General features: G+C 33.0%; 2 protein-coding genes across 3 annotated transcripts in view; one reads left to right on the forward strand and one right to left on the reverse strand.

Annotated features, from left to right (window-relative positions):
• Positions 1-15,461, reverse strand: part of HEATR5B (HEAT repeat containing 5B) — a 135,947-nt gene that overhangs the window by 69,695 nt on the left and 50,791 nt on the right. For both annotated transcript variants that reach the window (XM_069072208.1, XM_069072209.1), the window contains 2 exons: positions 13,610-13,800; positions 12,248-12,407 (listed from right to left, as the gene is read on the reverse strand). In XM_069072208.1, the coding sequence (XP_068928309.1) occupies positions 12,248-12,407; positions 13,610-13,800 (351 nt within the window). The remainder of the gene's footprint in view (positions 1-12,247; positions 12,408-13,609; positions 13,801-15,461) is intronic.
• CEBPZOS (CEBPZ opposite strand) overlaps positions 1-15,461 on the forward strand; it is a 295,755-nt gene that overhangs the window by 24,198 nt on the left and 256,096 nt on the right. The window lies entirely within an intron of this gene.

The raw sequence follows: 15,461 nt of genomic DNA on the forward strand, positions 1-15,461 counted from the left end.
AGGACCAGCCTAAATAAGTCTGCAGAGGTTCATCACCAATTTGGTAGAGGATAATCAGTTTTTTGGCCACAGAAACTCTGACAGACCAGTTACTAAATTATAGTAAAGTTGTGATCTGGATAAGGAGAAGAAATAGTACCACAGAATAAATTAAAATCTTAGAATTATTGAAATAATTTATTTTAAAAATTACTAATAATAATAATTAAAATTTATATAATCCTTACCATATGCTAGGCACTGTGATATGGGTTTACAATTATTATCAGATGAGAAAACTAAGGCAAACAAAGGCTAAAGTGATCTTACTGAGGGTCACACACCTAATGAGTGACTGAGGCCATATGTGAATTCAGGTCTGCCTAAAACATCACCCTGAATTTTCATAACCATCTTAAGTGACTTTCAAATGTATTAAGTTATTGTTGTGTCATTTCAGTCATGTCCAACTCTTTGTGACCCCATTTGGGCTTTTCTTGGCAAAGATACTGGAGTGGTTTGCAATTTCCTCCTACAGCTCATTTACAGATGAGGAACAACGGCAAACAAGATTAAGTGATATCCAGGTTCAGACACCTGGTATCTGAAATCAGATTTGAACTCAGAAGTAAGTGTCTTCGTGTCACCAGGTTCTATCTACTGTACCACCTAGCTGCTCTTTATTCTTTAAGTACATTATGCAAAAAACAATGATCTACTTTATAACAACAACAACAAAAAATATTTTACAAAACAACAGCTAAGGTTTCTATAGAGAATGAGTCATAGAACAAAAACTTTTGTTCTATAGTCTCTTTTCCTGTTTTGGAAATGAGGACAACCTCTATTCTAAGTCTACTTGTAAAACATTCAATTAAATAGAAGACATTCAAAAAATAAAAATTATTATAAGAATACTATCCTTTCTCTAGTAATGCCCTTATTTTCTTCTTCTGATCTGAAAGATTTTTTTAAAGCAAAAATTTTATTATTTTTAATTTTAAAAAAAATTCTGTTTGCCACCAATGAAGATGAAACTAAAGAAATCATTAGGAAAAATTCTGCCCAATTACATACCAATAAATCTGATAATCTAAGCAAAATGGATGCAAATTTACAAAAATATAAACTGCCTAGACAGAACACTTGAATAATTCCATCTTAGAAAAAGAAATTGAACAAGCCTTCAATGAACTGCCTAAGAAAAAAGATTGCCAGGCCAGATGAATTCACAAGTGAATTCTACCATACATTTAAAGAACAATTAATTCCAATACTATAAAAACTATCTGGAAAAATGGGCAAAGAAGGAGTCCTACCAAATTCTTTTCAGGACTGAAATATGGTGCTGATACCTACACCAGGAAGAGTAAAAATAGAGATAGAAAACCTATACACCAATTTACCTAATGAATACTGATACAAAATTTTTAAATAAAATACTAGCAAGAAGATTACAGAAATAAATCACAAGGATCATACATTATGAGCAGGTGGGATTTATACCAGGAATAAGGGTTGGTCTAATATTAGGGAAACTATGATCATAATTGACTATATTAGTAACAAAACAAACAGATATAATTATTTTCTCAATAGATGCAGAAAAAGCTTTCGACAAAACACAGCACACATTCCTATTAGAAACATTAGAGAATATAGGAACAAATGGAGCGTCCCTTAAAATGATATGTATTATCTGTCTAAAATCATCAGCAAACATTATCTGTCATGGATAAGCCAGAAGCCTTCTCAATAAGATCAGGGGTAAAGCAAGAATACCCATTATCACCACTATTTTTTTTATTACCATTTTAGAAATGTTAACTATAGCAATAAGAGAAGAAAAAGAAATTGAAGGAATTAGAACAGAGAATGAGGAGATAAAATTATCACTCTTAATAGATGAAAGATGGTATACTTACAGAATCCTGAAAAATCAACCAAAAAACCCCAACAACTAGAAAATTTAACAACCTTAGCAAAGTTACAGGTTACAAAATAAACCCACATCAACCCAGCACTTCTATATATTACCAACAAAGTCCAGCACCAAGAGACAGAAAGAGAAATTGCATTTAAAGTAACTATAAACAATATAAAAAACTTATCTATCTAACAAGACAAACCCAGGAACTATATGAACACAATAATAGAATACTTTTCATACAAAGACAGATCTAAACAATTGGAATAACAACAATTGCTTGTGGGTAGGCCAAGGCAATATAATAAAAAAATTATAATTCTAGTTAAATTAATTTACTAATTCAGTGCTTTACAATCAAACTACCAAAATACTACCTTGTAGAGCTAGGAGAAAAAAATTCACCTGGAAGAAAAAAAGGTCAAGAATATCAAGGGAATTAATGGGAAAAAAATGCCAACGAAGACGGCTTAGCCATACTAGATCTCAAACTATATTATAAAGCAGCAATCAAAAATTATCTGGTATTGGCTAAGAAATAGAGTGGTGGATCAGTGGAACAGATTAGGTACACAAGACAGAGAAGTAAATGACAACAGTAAAATAGTGTTTGATAAACCCAAAGACTCCAACTTCTGGGATAAGATCTCATTAGTTAACAAAAACTGCTTCAGAAAACAGGAAAACAGTATGGCAGAAACTAGGCACAGACCAACATCTTACACTGTACACTAAGATAAAGTCAAAATGGGTATGTGATTTAGACATAAAGAGTGATACCATAAGCAAATTAGAAAAGCAAAGAATAGTTTACCTGTCAGATCTATGGAGAAGGGGAGAATTTTTGACCAAACAAGAATAGGGAGGATTATAGGGAATAAAATGGATAATTCTGATTATATTAAATTTTAAAATGTTTCCACAAACAAAACCAATGCAATCAAGATTAGAAGGAAAACAGAAATCTGGGAAAGAATTTTTATAGCAAGTGTCTCGGATAAAGGCTTCATTTCTCAAATATGCAGAGAACAGAATCAAATTTATAAGAATACAAGCAGTTTTCAGATGAAGAAATCAAAGCTATCTATAGTCATGAAAAAGTATTCTAAATCACTACTGATTAGAGATAAGCAAATTAAAACAACTCTGAGAAACTTCAAAACCTTCAGACTGGCTAATATGACAGAAAAAGAAAATGGCAAATGTTGAAGGGGAAATGGGAAAATTGGGACACGAATACATAATTGGTGGAGTTATAAACTGATCCAACATTCTGGAGAGCAATTTGGAACTATGTCCAAAGGGCAACCAAACTATGCATACCCTTTGATCCAGCAATACCACTACTAGGTCTACCCAAACAGATCATAAAAAAGGGAAAAGCACCCATATGTGCAAAAATGTTTATAATAGCTCTTTTTGTGGTAGCAAAATATTGCAGGTTGAAGGGATGCCCATCAATTGATGAATGGTTGAACAAGTTGTGATATATGAATGTCATGGAATACTATTATGCAACAAGAAATGACGAGCAGGCAGATTTCAGAAAAATCTGGACTTACATGAACTGATGTTAAATGAAGTGCACAGAACCAGAACATTGTACAGTAGTAACAGCAACCTTATACAATGATCAACTATAAATAACTTAGCTCTTCTCAGCAATACAGTGATCCAAAACAATTTCAAAGGACTCACGATGGAAAATCCTATCCAAATTTCTGGGAAATAATTAATGTGGTCTGAATACAAATCAAAACTATTTTCACTTTCTTAATTTTTTTTCATAGTTCTTTTCTTTTGACCTGTTTCTTCTCCCACCACATGACTGATATGAAAATGTTTAAATGATTGCAGAAATATAACCTACATCAAATTGCTTACCATTTTAGGGAGGGAAGAGGGAGAAAATCTGAAACTCAATTTTTTAAAAATGAATTTTAAAAACTGTCTTTACATGAAATTGGAAAAAATAAAACTATTTTTAAAATTCTGAGAAGTTATACTCCCCCAAAAGGGAATATTTCTATGTAAAAAGTAAAACAGAAAAGGAAGATAAATGAAACTTGGCATCTCTATTATGTACAGCTTGTTTTTTTAAAAATCACAATAAATTCATCATGTTACTTTCAAAGTTACCCTGCTTATTTATGTTTCCTTCTGAATATTTTTCTGTTGTCTTTTGTAAACTTTAAAAATTCTTTAAAAATAACTTTTAATTCTTTAAGCAACACTATCCCCAGCTCTCCTTGCCCCTAAGTCTCAAATGAAAAATAAACCACAATCTTTGTAAAAAATAGATATTTTCAAGCAAAGCAAATCCACACATTTTCCATGTCTTTGATGAAAAAACATTAGATACCAACAATTAAATAAGAACCTGGAATGTAGGCACAATTTCAAGTACAACTCCAATGCTTTAATTATGAGGTAGAGGTAATTCTACATAGAATCACAGCATTTGGAGCTAAAAGTCCAAAAGAGGCCATGAAAACTATTATAGTTTTTGTGCCAAAAAATTATTGAAGGAGATGACTTAGAAGTTTTGTGCAGAATTTGACAAAATGCTTCAAACCAAGTTATCATATACTTAAATCATGGAGAAAAAAATTTATTAGAAAATATAGCTGGGATAGTATAAGAAAGCAATGGAGTGAGGAGTTTCCCCCACTCAAATCTTCCAAACACATCTAGAAAACATCTTAAATTAAAGATGTTTTTCTGATGAGGAAGTCTAATAAAAAGCCACAGTGAATCATTATTTTAACATAGGTTAGCATCAACAGAGAGGTTTGGGGACAGGGCTTAGTGTGGAACATACCATGTGTGGAGTACACCAACCACCAAGGAAAGGTATGAACCAGAGCAAGAAAGAATTCACAGATTGTTTCTCGGGTACCCCAACACCCATATTGAGACACCATGATGGGGAACAGTGGGAACTGGCAGCTTTGTTACTCACTACCTTGTTTCAGGCCACAGACCCAAAGTGGACCCTCAGACCCCCAGACCCCAGGAAAAGATCAGATAGGTTATCAGTTCCTGCCCAGTCAGAAGCCTGCAGAGGAATAAACAGGGAGGAATTCCAGTCTAAAAGAAGCCAACAGTTCTGTAACTCTGAACCAGCGGCATTTACCAACTGGCTGATAGACAGTAAGTCCAGCAGCAGTCTACTGATGACTGTCTAGAACCAAATTAAAGTCAGGAAATTGTAGAGCTCAGACCAGGACCCAACAATTAGTCTTTGCCAAGAGTAAGATCAATTTGAGAGCACTGAAAGATTATAGGTCCTGAGCTTGAGTTGTGTTGAGATACTAAGAGAACACTAATAAATAAGCCAAGAAAACAACAGTATCAGACTAGACTTTCCATACAGGAGTGCTTAGCCCTAACAAAGTCCAAAGTTAGGAAGCAGTTTTGAAGAATGAGCAAACAAAAAACAATACTACCACAAAAAAATATTATAGTGACAAGAACACATGAGAAAAAACCCCAGAATAAAATAATGACTTCTCAAAATCTACAAGCAAAGCCTCAGTCAGTCCTGCTCAGTCAGACAGTAAGTATTTATTAAGTCCCTACTAGGTAGTCAGACGTGATACTAAGCACGAGATATACAAAAAAAGGCAAAAGATAGTCTCTGCCATCAAGGAACCGATGATCTAACTAGGAAGACAAAAAAATATATATAAGTACAAACAAGCTACATATTGGGTAAAGAGGAAATAATTAAGAGAGGAAAAGGAGTATAATTAAGAGGAATTGGGAAAGATTTCCTGTAGATGGCAGGATTTTAGTTGGGACTTGAAGGAAGCCAAGAGGCACAGATGAGGAGGGAGAGCATTCCAGGAATAGGGGGTAGAGGGAAGAAGAGGCCGGAGAAAATGCCCAGAGCTAAGAGGTGAAGTGTCTTGTTTATGTAAAAGTAAAGAGGTCAATGTCACTGGATTAAAGATGTGGCAGAAAGTAAAGTGTAAGAAAACTAGGGAAGAGAGGTGGGAATGATAATTGGTTATGAACACAGGATTTTATATATGATCCTGGAGGTAATAGATAACCAATGAAATGCATTGACTATGAGGGTGATGTAGTCAGACCTGAACTTTAAGAAAATCACTTTGCAGCTGAATAGAGGATGGATTGGAATGGAAAGAGCCTTGTGGTAGGGAGGCTAACCTGAAGACTTTTGCAAGAGTGAGGTGATTTGGATCTGTACCAGGGCAGAGGTGCTGATAAGAGGAAATAAGGAGGCATACTCAAGAAATGTTGCAAACATGAAATCAACAAGCCTTGGCAATAGATTGGATATGGGAGGTGAAAGATAATGAAGAATCAAGGATGACATCTAGTTTGTGAGCCTGGTGTCTTGGGAGAATGATGGTGGCGCTCTTAAGAGTAGTTTAGAAAGGAAAATCATTAGTTCAGTTTATTCATCTCATACAGTTCAAAATGTCTGAAAGGTAGCTGAAAATGTAAGACTGGAAGTGAGCAGAGAGGGTAGAGCAGGACAGGTATATTGGAGAATCATTGGTGTAGAGATGATAATTAAATCCATGAGAGTTGATGAGATAAGCAAGTGAAGTAGTAGAGAGAGAGAAGAGAAGAGGGTCCAAGACAGAGCCCTGAAGGACATCTACAGCAAATGGGCATGACTTAGGAACTAGCAAAGGAGAGTGAAAAAGAATAGTCTTATAAGTAGGAAGAGAAAAAACAGAGAAAAACACAACTCGGGAACAAATTCAACTAGGATTTATCAAATAAGAGTTTAGAAGACAGATTGATAATCTTTTTTGACAAAGGAATGAGAGTTCAAGAGGAAAAAACTGGAAAAGAAAATGAGAATTATGGAAGAAAGAATTAGAAAGGTAACTAATAGTTGGCACAAAAACCTTGCCCAAGCAACAAACTCTCCAGAAATTCTGATTAATCAAATAGAGGTCAAATACTCCATGAGACAACAATAAATTTTAAAACAAAGTAATAAAACTGAAGTTCTTTCAAAAAATGTAAAGTATCTATCTCATAGGAAAAACTGACCTAGAAAATAGAATGAAGAAAAGAAATTAAGAATTACTGGACTGAGTGCCATGACCAAAAAAAAAAAAAAAAAGCCCTTATACATCCTATTTTAAGAAATCTTAAAAGGAAACTGTCCAGGTCTCTTAGAACAAGAAGGCAAAATGGAAATAACCTTGCATAATCAGGGAAGGAGAGCAGACATCCATATATATCAAATCAGGAGAGAAGAGTAAACAAACGAATAAATAAAATAAACAAAAAAATGAACAAAAGTTCGTTACAAAAATACATTTCTTTTTTTTTTTGTCTTTTTGGAGGGGGGAAGATTGGGGTTAAGTGACTTGCCCAAGGTCACATAGTAAGTGTTAAGTTTCTGAAGGTAGATTTGAACTCAGGTCCTCCTGACTCCAGAGCCAGTGCTCTATTTACTGTGCCACCTAGCCACCATCTGAACCTGTTTTTCAGCTTCCTTTTATGTGTTGTGTCCCTCAATAGATTTTGAGATCCTTGAGATCAGATAATGACATTATATGTATGAGCATGTTACTTAATTTATCTGAGCCTAAGACCCATCATTTTTAAATGATTTCAGTAGAAAAGACAACCCTTCAGGTCGCCTCCAATTCTAAATCTGATGATGGTGTCAGGAATACAAAATCCCATTGCTTTGTACATTGATTACAAAAAAAGCAATTGATTCATCTCTTTGGGTCTCAGTTTCTTCATCTGTAAAATGAGAGTTAGACTAGATGGTACTCTACATACATGATTCTCTAATCTTAAATAGAAACTGTAGATTGACAAAGAATTGGGTTCAGAATAGAAAGATCAGAACTGGTGAAATTTGGGAAACTGTAGCACTTTTCTTTTTTGCTTTTAGTCTTGATATTTTGGAGTTTTTTTTAACACTTTTATTTCCAAATATGCCTTGTGCTAAAGATTTCAAAAAAAGAAAAAAAAGGTAGCTAATCCATTCCCATATTCCCTCTCCTCTGAAAACTGGGATGGGGGTACATTTTTTTCAATTTTCCATCAAGTGGAAACTTTGTTCATTGTAATTATAGCATTTGGTTTTCCAATTTTGTTCTTTCTGTTTATATTGCTACTGTTGCTATGGGTACTGTTTGCTTGGTTCAGCTTACCTTACGTTGTGTAAATTTATCAGTCTTCTTACACTGCTTTGAATTTTACTTATTCATAAGCAGCTAAGTGGTACAGGGGATAAAGTGCTGGACCTGGAATTAGGAAGACTTGAGTTCAAATTTGTCCTCAAATATTTACTACCTGAGAGATCCTGGATGAATCATTTGTCTGTCCATCTCAGTTCTTTATTTGAAAAGTAGAGATAATAATAGCACTTAATTCTCAGGGTTGTCATGAAGATGGAATGAAATGATATTTGTAAAGTACTCTGCAAACTTTAAAGTAGTTCATAAATTCTATTATAATATTTATGTGTAAAATATTATAAAAATATTTCTTATGTAAAAGTTTCCTTAGTAACTCCTGCCCTTGGGGCCTCTGGGTTAGCTCTTCCTACATCATCCTTTTAAGGAGGGCAGCCATCTCATTACTTCCCACCTGGTCTTACTGATGGACTTCATCAGAATCTCATTATCCTGAAAGATTATGGCAATTATGAAATTTACAGATTTTAAAAAAACCTTTAAAACCAACATTTACCACTCCCCACCCCCCAATCAAATGCCAAAAAAGAAATTCTAGAAATCAAAGGAGAGATCAATAAAATTAAAAATCAAAAAAACCATTGAACTAATAAATAAAACAATGACCTAGTATAAGAAAAAACAATAAAATAGAAAAATCATTAGCTAATTTTATTTTTTTTACAAAAGAAGTCAAATTATGATCACCAGAAATGAAAAAGGTGAATTCATAACCAATGAACACGAAATTAAACCAATTATTAGGGGCTATTTTGCCCAATTATATGCCAAAAAATCTGACAACCTAATTAAAATGGGATATTTACAAAAATTAAAATTGTCCAGGTTAATAGGAAATAGAATACTTAACTTTTTCATAGAAAAACAAATTTCCCAAGCTACAAACAAATTCCCAAAGAAAAAACCCAGAAGCAAATGGATTTACAAGTGAATTCCACCAAACATCTGAATACCAACTAATTGTTCTTTAACAAAATAAACTTTTTAAAAAATAGTTAAAGAAAGGGATCTCACAAAATTTCTTCTGTAACATAAATATGGTCTTGATATCTAAACCATGAGGAGTGAAAAATAACACACTATTGGTAGACTTTCCTAATGAATATTGATGAATAAATTTTAAATAAAATATTAGCAAGGTGACTACAGCAATAAATCACAATGATAATACACTGTAATTAGATTTATTCTAGAAATGCAAGGCTGGTTCAATATTAGGAAAATTATAAACATTATTGACCATATAAATAAGAAAAATGAAAAAAATTACATAATACTTTCAACAGACATAGAAAAAGCTTTTGAAAAAATAAAACACCCATTCTTTTTAAAAATACTAGAAAGTAAAGAGGTAAATAGAACTTTCCTTAAAATGATAAGCATTAGGGGCGGCTAGGTGGCGCAGTGAGTAAAGTGCCGGCCCAGGAGTCAGGAGGACCTGAGTGCGGTTCTGGCCTCAGACATTTAACACGCACACAAAAAAAAAAACTAGCCATGTAACCTTGGGCAAGTCACTTAACCCCAATTGCCCTCCAAAAAAAAATGACAAGCATTATCTATATAAAACCCCATTATCAATTCCCATTATCACTATTATTATACAATATTATATATTATATTAGAAATGCTAGCCAAAAAAAAACCAAGAAAAACTGGAAAAAAAAAGCAAAGAGGAAACAAAACTATCATTTTTTTGCATGTGATAAGAGGTTTAGAGAACCTTTGAAAGTCAACTAAAAAACTAACCAAAACAATTAACAACTTAACAAAATTGAAGACTATAAAATAAACTCACACAAATCATCCTCAATCCTGTAGATTATCAGTATAATTCAGCAAGAAAAAATAAAAAAGGAAATTACATTTAAAATAACTATAGAACATACTTGGGAGTCTACCTGTCAAGAAATTCAAAGGAACCATATAAACACAATTACAAAACACTTTTCACACAAAAAAAGACAGATCCAAATAAATGGAGAAATATTCATTACTCATGGGCAGGCCAAGTCAATATAATAAAAATAATAATACTATCAAAATTAATTTACCCATTCGGTGTCATACCAATCCAACTACTAAAGGATTAAGTAATATAGTTAGAAAAAATAGTAATAAAATTCAAGGAGAGAAACAAAAAGTAAAAAATGTCAAGGGAATCCATTTTAAAAGGAAAGAAAGGGGCTTAACAGTATCAGATTTAAAACTATTATAAAATTATAATCATCAAAACAATTTGGTGCTGGATAGGAAAAAGAGAAGTTGATCAGTAGAGTTGATTAGATACATAATATATGGAAATAAATAAGCACAGTAATCTAGTATTTGATAAACCTAAAGAACCCAGCTATGGGAACAAAAAAATCTTTACTTAACAAAAACTGTTGGGAAAACTAGAAAGTAATCTGGCAGAAACTGGGCATAAACAAGTATTCACATTATATACCAAGAGATAAGCTCAAAACAGGTACATGATTTAGATATAAATGGCGACATAATAAGCAAATTAGTGGAGCAAAGAAAAAATTACCTGTTAAATCTATGCATAAGGGAAGAGTTCATAAACCAACAAAAGACAGAGGTTCACAGGAGGTAATATGAAGAATTTTGATTTTAAAAAAATTTTAATGTTTTTACATAAATAAAACCAATGCAGTTACAATTAGAAGACAGGAAAATGCAAAACAAATCTTTATAGCAAGTTTCTTGACAAAGAACTCACTTCTGAGATATATAGGGAACTGAGTCAAATTTATATGAATAAGAGCCATTTTTCAATCAACAAGTGGCCAATAAACATGAACACATTTTCAGAGGAAGAAATCCAATATTCAATAAAATCAAAACTTCAGTCGATAACCATATGCAAAAAATGCTCTAAATCACTACTAATTGGAGAAATGCAAAGTAAAACAACTCTGAGGCAGCATGTCACACCCGTCAGATTAGTAAAGCTGACCAAAAGACGGGGAAATAACAAATATTGGAAGGGTTATGAGAAAACAAATACTTTAATGCACAGCTAGCAGAGATAGGAACTTTGGAAAGCAGGTCTATATCTAATTTTAAAAGAGAAAAAGGATGAATATGTACAAAAATAGTTAAAGCAACTCTTTTTGTGGGAGCAATGAATTAGAAACTAAAAGAAAGCCCAACAATTAGGGAAGGATTGAACAAATTACAGTATATGAATGTGATGGAATACTTTTGTGCTGTAAGAAATGATGAAGATGACTTTCAGAAAAAAACCTGGGAAGACTTGTATGAAATGCACTCAGGCAAAGTAAAAGAGCAGAACCAGAAGAATATTTATACAGTAACAACAGTGTTGTAAAAGATAATCAACTATGAATAACTTAGAAACTCTGATCAACAAAATAACTAACTATAATTCCAAAGAATTTATGGTGACATACACTATCTATCTCCACATAAAGCTGATGGACCGCAAGTGCAGAATGAAGCATGTTTTCTTTCCTTTCTTGGACATGGATAAAGGAGAAATTTTTTTGCAAGAGTATAGAGATTTGTAATGGGTTTTGTTTTCCTTGTCTTCTCAATGCTTGGCATAGCAGGGTGAGAGACAGAATTTGGAAGTGAAAATAAAACTGAATTTTTAAAAAAGAAACTATAATCAGTAAGATTTTATGAGTACTAAACTGTTATTTAAAATTTTAGATAACAAGAACACAAGCTTTTAAATCAAAGACAAAACTGAATAGGATCACAGAATTTTAAAGTAATAAGGAACCTCAAAGATCTATTAGTCAAAACATTACAGATGAAGGAACTAGACCAAAGGCAATAACATGATTTACCAAGGTCACACAGGCAGCTAGTGGCAGAGAAAGGGAGGACTAGAACACAAAAGGAATTCCAATATTCATTTAACAAAAAGAATCAAATGATCCAAATTTTTTGAGTCAATGAAAGCACTCTACAGTTTCCCAAATTAGATACAGCCTTATCTCTTTCTCCTTTTTACTTCTGGAATCAGTTCATTGTCCATAAGTAATATTTGACCAACATATGTGCAATGATGAAGGAAATCTGCATTTTCATTGCAACATATTGAAGAGTTTGTAATTCAGCAGCAAAAAGAAACTTTAAAAACAATTTTAAAATCACACTATACCTGTACTTCAGGTGAAGTTCCATCTTGTGCCAGTGCTAGTAGAATACTAACACTGGTCTTGAGGTGTTGTCCTGATCCTATCCCCCCAACATATCGATGCAGACAGCCAAGGGCTAATGAATGGCCAGTTCTGGAAACAACATCTCGAGCAGACTTTAATCTGAAAAAAAATTAACATTTAAGATGACTGCTTGTAAAGCTAAAATTTATGAAGAATTTTAGAGAAGTGGTGCAATGTATATCAAAAGGATGAGATATATGACCAAAATAAGAAGTGATGTAATATTAGTCTGTAAAGAGTGTCCATGTGCTCCTTCAGTTTTCACAGAATGTCTTTTTACATTTATTTACACTAGGTCTTTGTCCTAATACATGGTCACTTTTTGCAGAATTTCCAAGTGGTATTGGCAGGTAGACATAGCTAGTAACACAGTAATCATAGGAGAATTTAATATCCCTATCTCTGATCTAAATAAATTTAACAAAAATATAAGCAAAAACAACAATGTAGAATTGAATACATTTATGGCTAATATAGAACTAAAGACTAAGAAAATGGGAAAACTGAGGTTTCCAAGTACAGTGTTCTTTTCACTGTAACATACTTTTCCTTCCTCTTTTCTAAACACTAAGGTTTTACACTAACTCAGAAGTACATTGCAGCTAATACTCCTAATTGAAATAAATCAACTATTACTTATTCTTGTGCATTCTTATTAAATCCCCTAAATAAGTATTTGCTTGGTTGGCATATGGGAAATCCCGACTGACAACATCTAATACACTTAACTATCATTAACTACCTGCTGGATATGCTCTTCAGACAGTGTGCAAGGAGAGTGAAGAAGATAATTTGGAGCAGTGTCTACAGGTAAGATGAGTAAACCAGAGAGCTTTCTAATTCTTTGTAAATAAGGTCTTCATAATGTGGCCTTGTTATTTTTACATTAATTCATAGATCATATATACCCACAACAAGTTACAAACCAAATATAAATTATTTTTGGTGTATTTGCTATTTTAAATTACACATCTGTCCACTTCCTATAATTACTGTAAATATTTAAATCTTAACTGATTTCACTGTGTATATATATATATATATATATATCCTTCATCCTCTCTTATCGAACATATGCTATTAAAGTGATCAGGGAATTTTCTGACCTACCTAAAGTACAATATCTCTCTATCTCTGAAGTTTAATCAATTACTTGTAAAAAGACAAAACTTTTTCCACTTGCCTTCAGGTTATAGAGAAACTATGGCCAATTTCTTAAGTTTTGATTTTCCAGATTATTTTTGTCTATGTGAGAAACTTACTGCTTGGTAAAAAAAAAAAAAAAAAAAAAAAAAACTTACTTGTCAAAGCTATATTGAGCCATTCTAGCAATGAAAGTTGCTTCTCCAACCACTTGAGCCATTCTTCCAAGGGCTTCTCCAGCTGCACATCTTAAAATGGGATTTGGGTTATCAAGAGCACCCATAACCAATGTCAGAGCAGATTTACGAACTTCCTCAGGTCCTAAAGTACTTTTGTTTTCAGCTAAGCCCTATGTGAATTTTTTTAAAAAATCCAAAATAAATTTGAAATAGAAAAAAAACCATGTTGCAATATTCACATGTATACAAATTACTTCATTAGGGGGACCTTCTTCAACCACATTATTGAAAAACATCCTCCTAAGCATCATTTTGAAACAAACATAGAGTATGTGAATTTTCAAATAACCAAACCTAGATCAACCTGAAATTCAGGGTAATTGCCCAGAAGATACCAATCTCTCTTGATTTCAGTTCACTCCTTTTGTTGATTATTTTCTGTTGATCCTGTATAGAGCTTATTTATAAACAGTTGTTTGCTTGTGGTCTCCCACAAGCTCCTCAAGGATAGGAACTGTCTTTTGCCTTTCTCTATATTTCTAGCACTTATGACTGTGCCTGGTATGTAGGAGGTGCTTAATAAAGGCTTACTGACTGACTAACCTGTATATAAAAGCAACTTTGGCAAACAAGGCAAAGCAAAGTTAACTTGTTAGATAACTATATGATTCCATTCATGCTATTGATTTACAAAGAAAACAATCTAAACAAGAAATATTCTAATAAAACATGGAACATTGTGAAGAATAAAGGATAACAATGTCATTTGAGCAAGTATAGTGCACATTTAAGTAAAGAACAGATGATGAATCATCACCTTAGTGTAATATTTTATAATTGTAAACAATTTAACTTATCTTTCTCTCTTGCAATTAGTTATCTGTTTCTCAGGAACTAAGACTGGCTCCTCATTATGTGATCTATAAATTCAGTGTATTAGTAACAACACTAATTGCAGAACAGATACTAACAACCAGAAAAATAATAATCACTACAGGTTATAACAGTATTATAATTAATTTATCTTCTAAAATTTTTCACTATTAGCTAAACCCTCTAACAAATGTTTAGTTTTGGATCATGACATATATTCCAGTGGTTCTGTAAACTGTAGAACATGCTTATTATTTCTTTAACTCTTACCCACATATCAAATTTGGTGGATGTCTGCAAAAGAACTGCAGATCAATTAGGTATGTTTCAATATTTAAACCAGTTGCCAGTTGTTTAAAGGGGGCAGATGAAACCACAAATTAAATTTAAAATATTACCATTTAGCATTATACCAAATCTCATCAAAATTAAGCAGTCTCCCTTAAAAGTAACAAATTCAATATGTAAACTTGCCAGGATAAAACAAGAGTAAATATAAAATCACAGATAGGGACATCAAGAATAATTTGTCCTAAGTATTTAAGTTGTCACGATAACAAAAATGGGCAAAACCATTATTTAGGTATCCCCAAAATGGGACAAACTAACAATTTAGCAGTAATATCAGGGGGGCAGAGTGACAGAGTGATAGTGTGCTGAACTTTGAGTTAGGAAGACCTCAGTTCAAAATGTGCCTTAGACACCCACAAGTGTATGACCTTCTGTTCAGTCATTTTTCAGTTATGCATGACTCTTCATAACATCATTTGGGGTTTTCTTGGCAAAGGCACTACAGTGGTTTGCCATTCCCTTCTCCAGTTCATTTTACAGATGAGGAAACTGAGGCAAATGGGGCTAAGTGACTTGCCCAGGGTTACTCAGCTAGAGTCAGAGACCACATGTGAACTCAAGAAGAAGGATTTTCCTGACTCCAGGTTGAGTGTTCTATCCACTGCAC

This window comes from Petaurus breviceps, unplaced genomic scaffold (assembly GCF_028583685.1).
Source record: "Petaurus breviceps papuanus isolate PSGF00001 unplaced genomic scaffold, PetGlider_PUasm1.0 90845, whole genome shotgun sequence".
Lineage (NCBI taxonomy): Eukaryota > Metazoa > Chordata > Mammalia > Diprotodontia > Petauridae > Petaurus > Petaurus breviceps.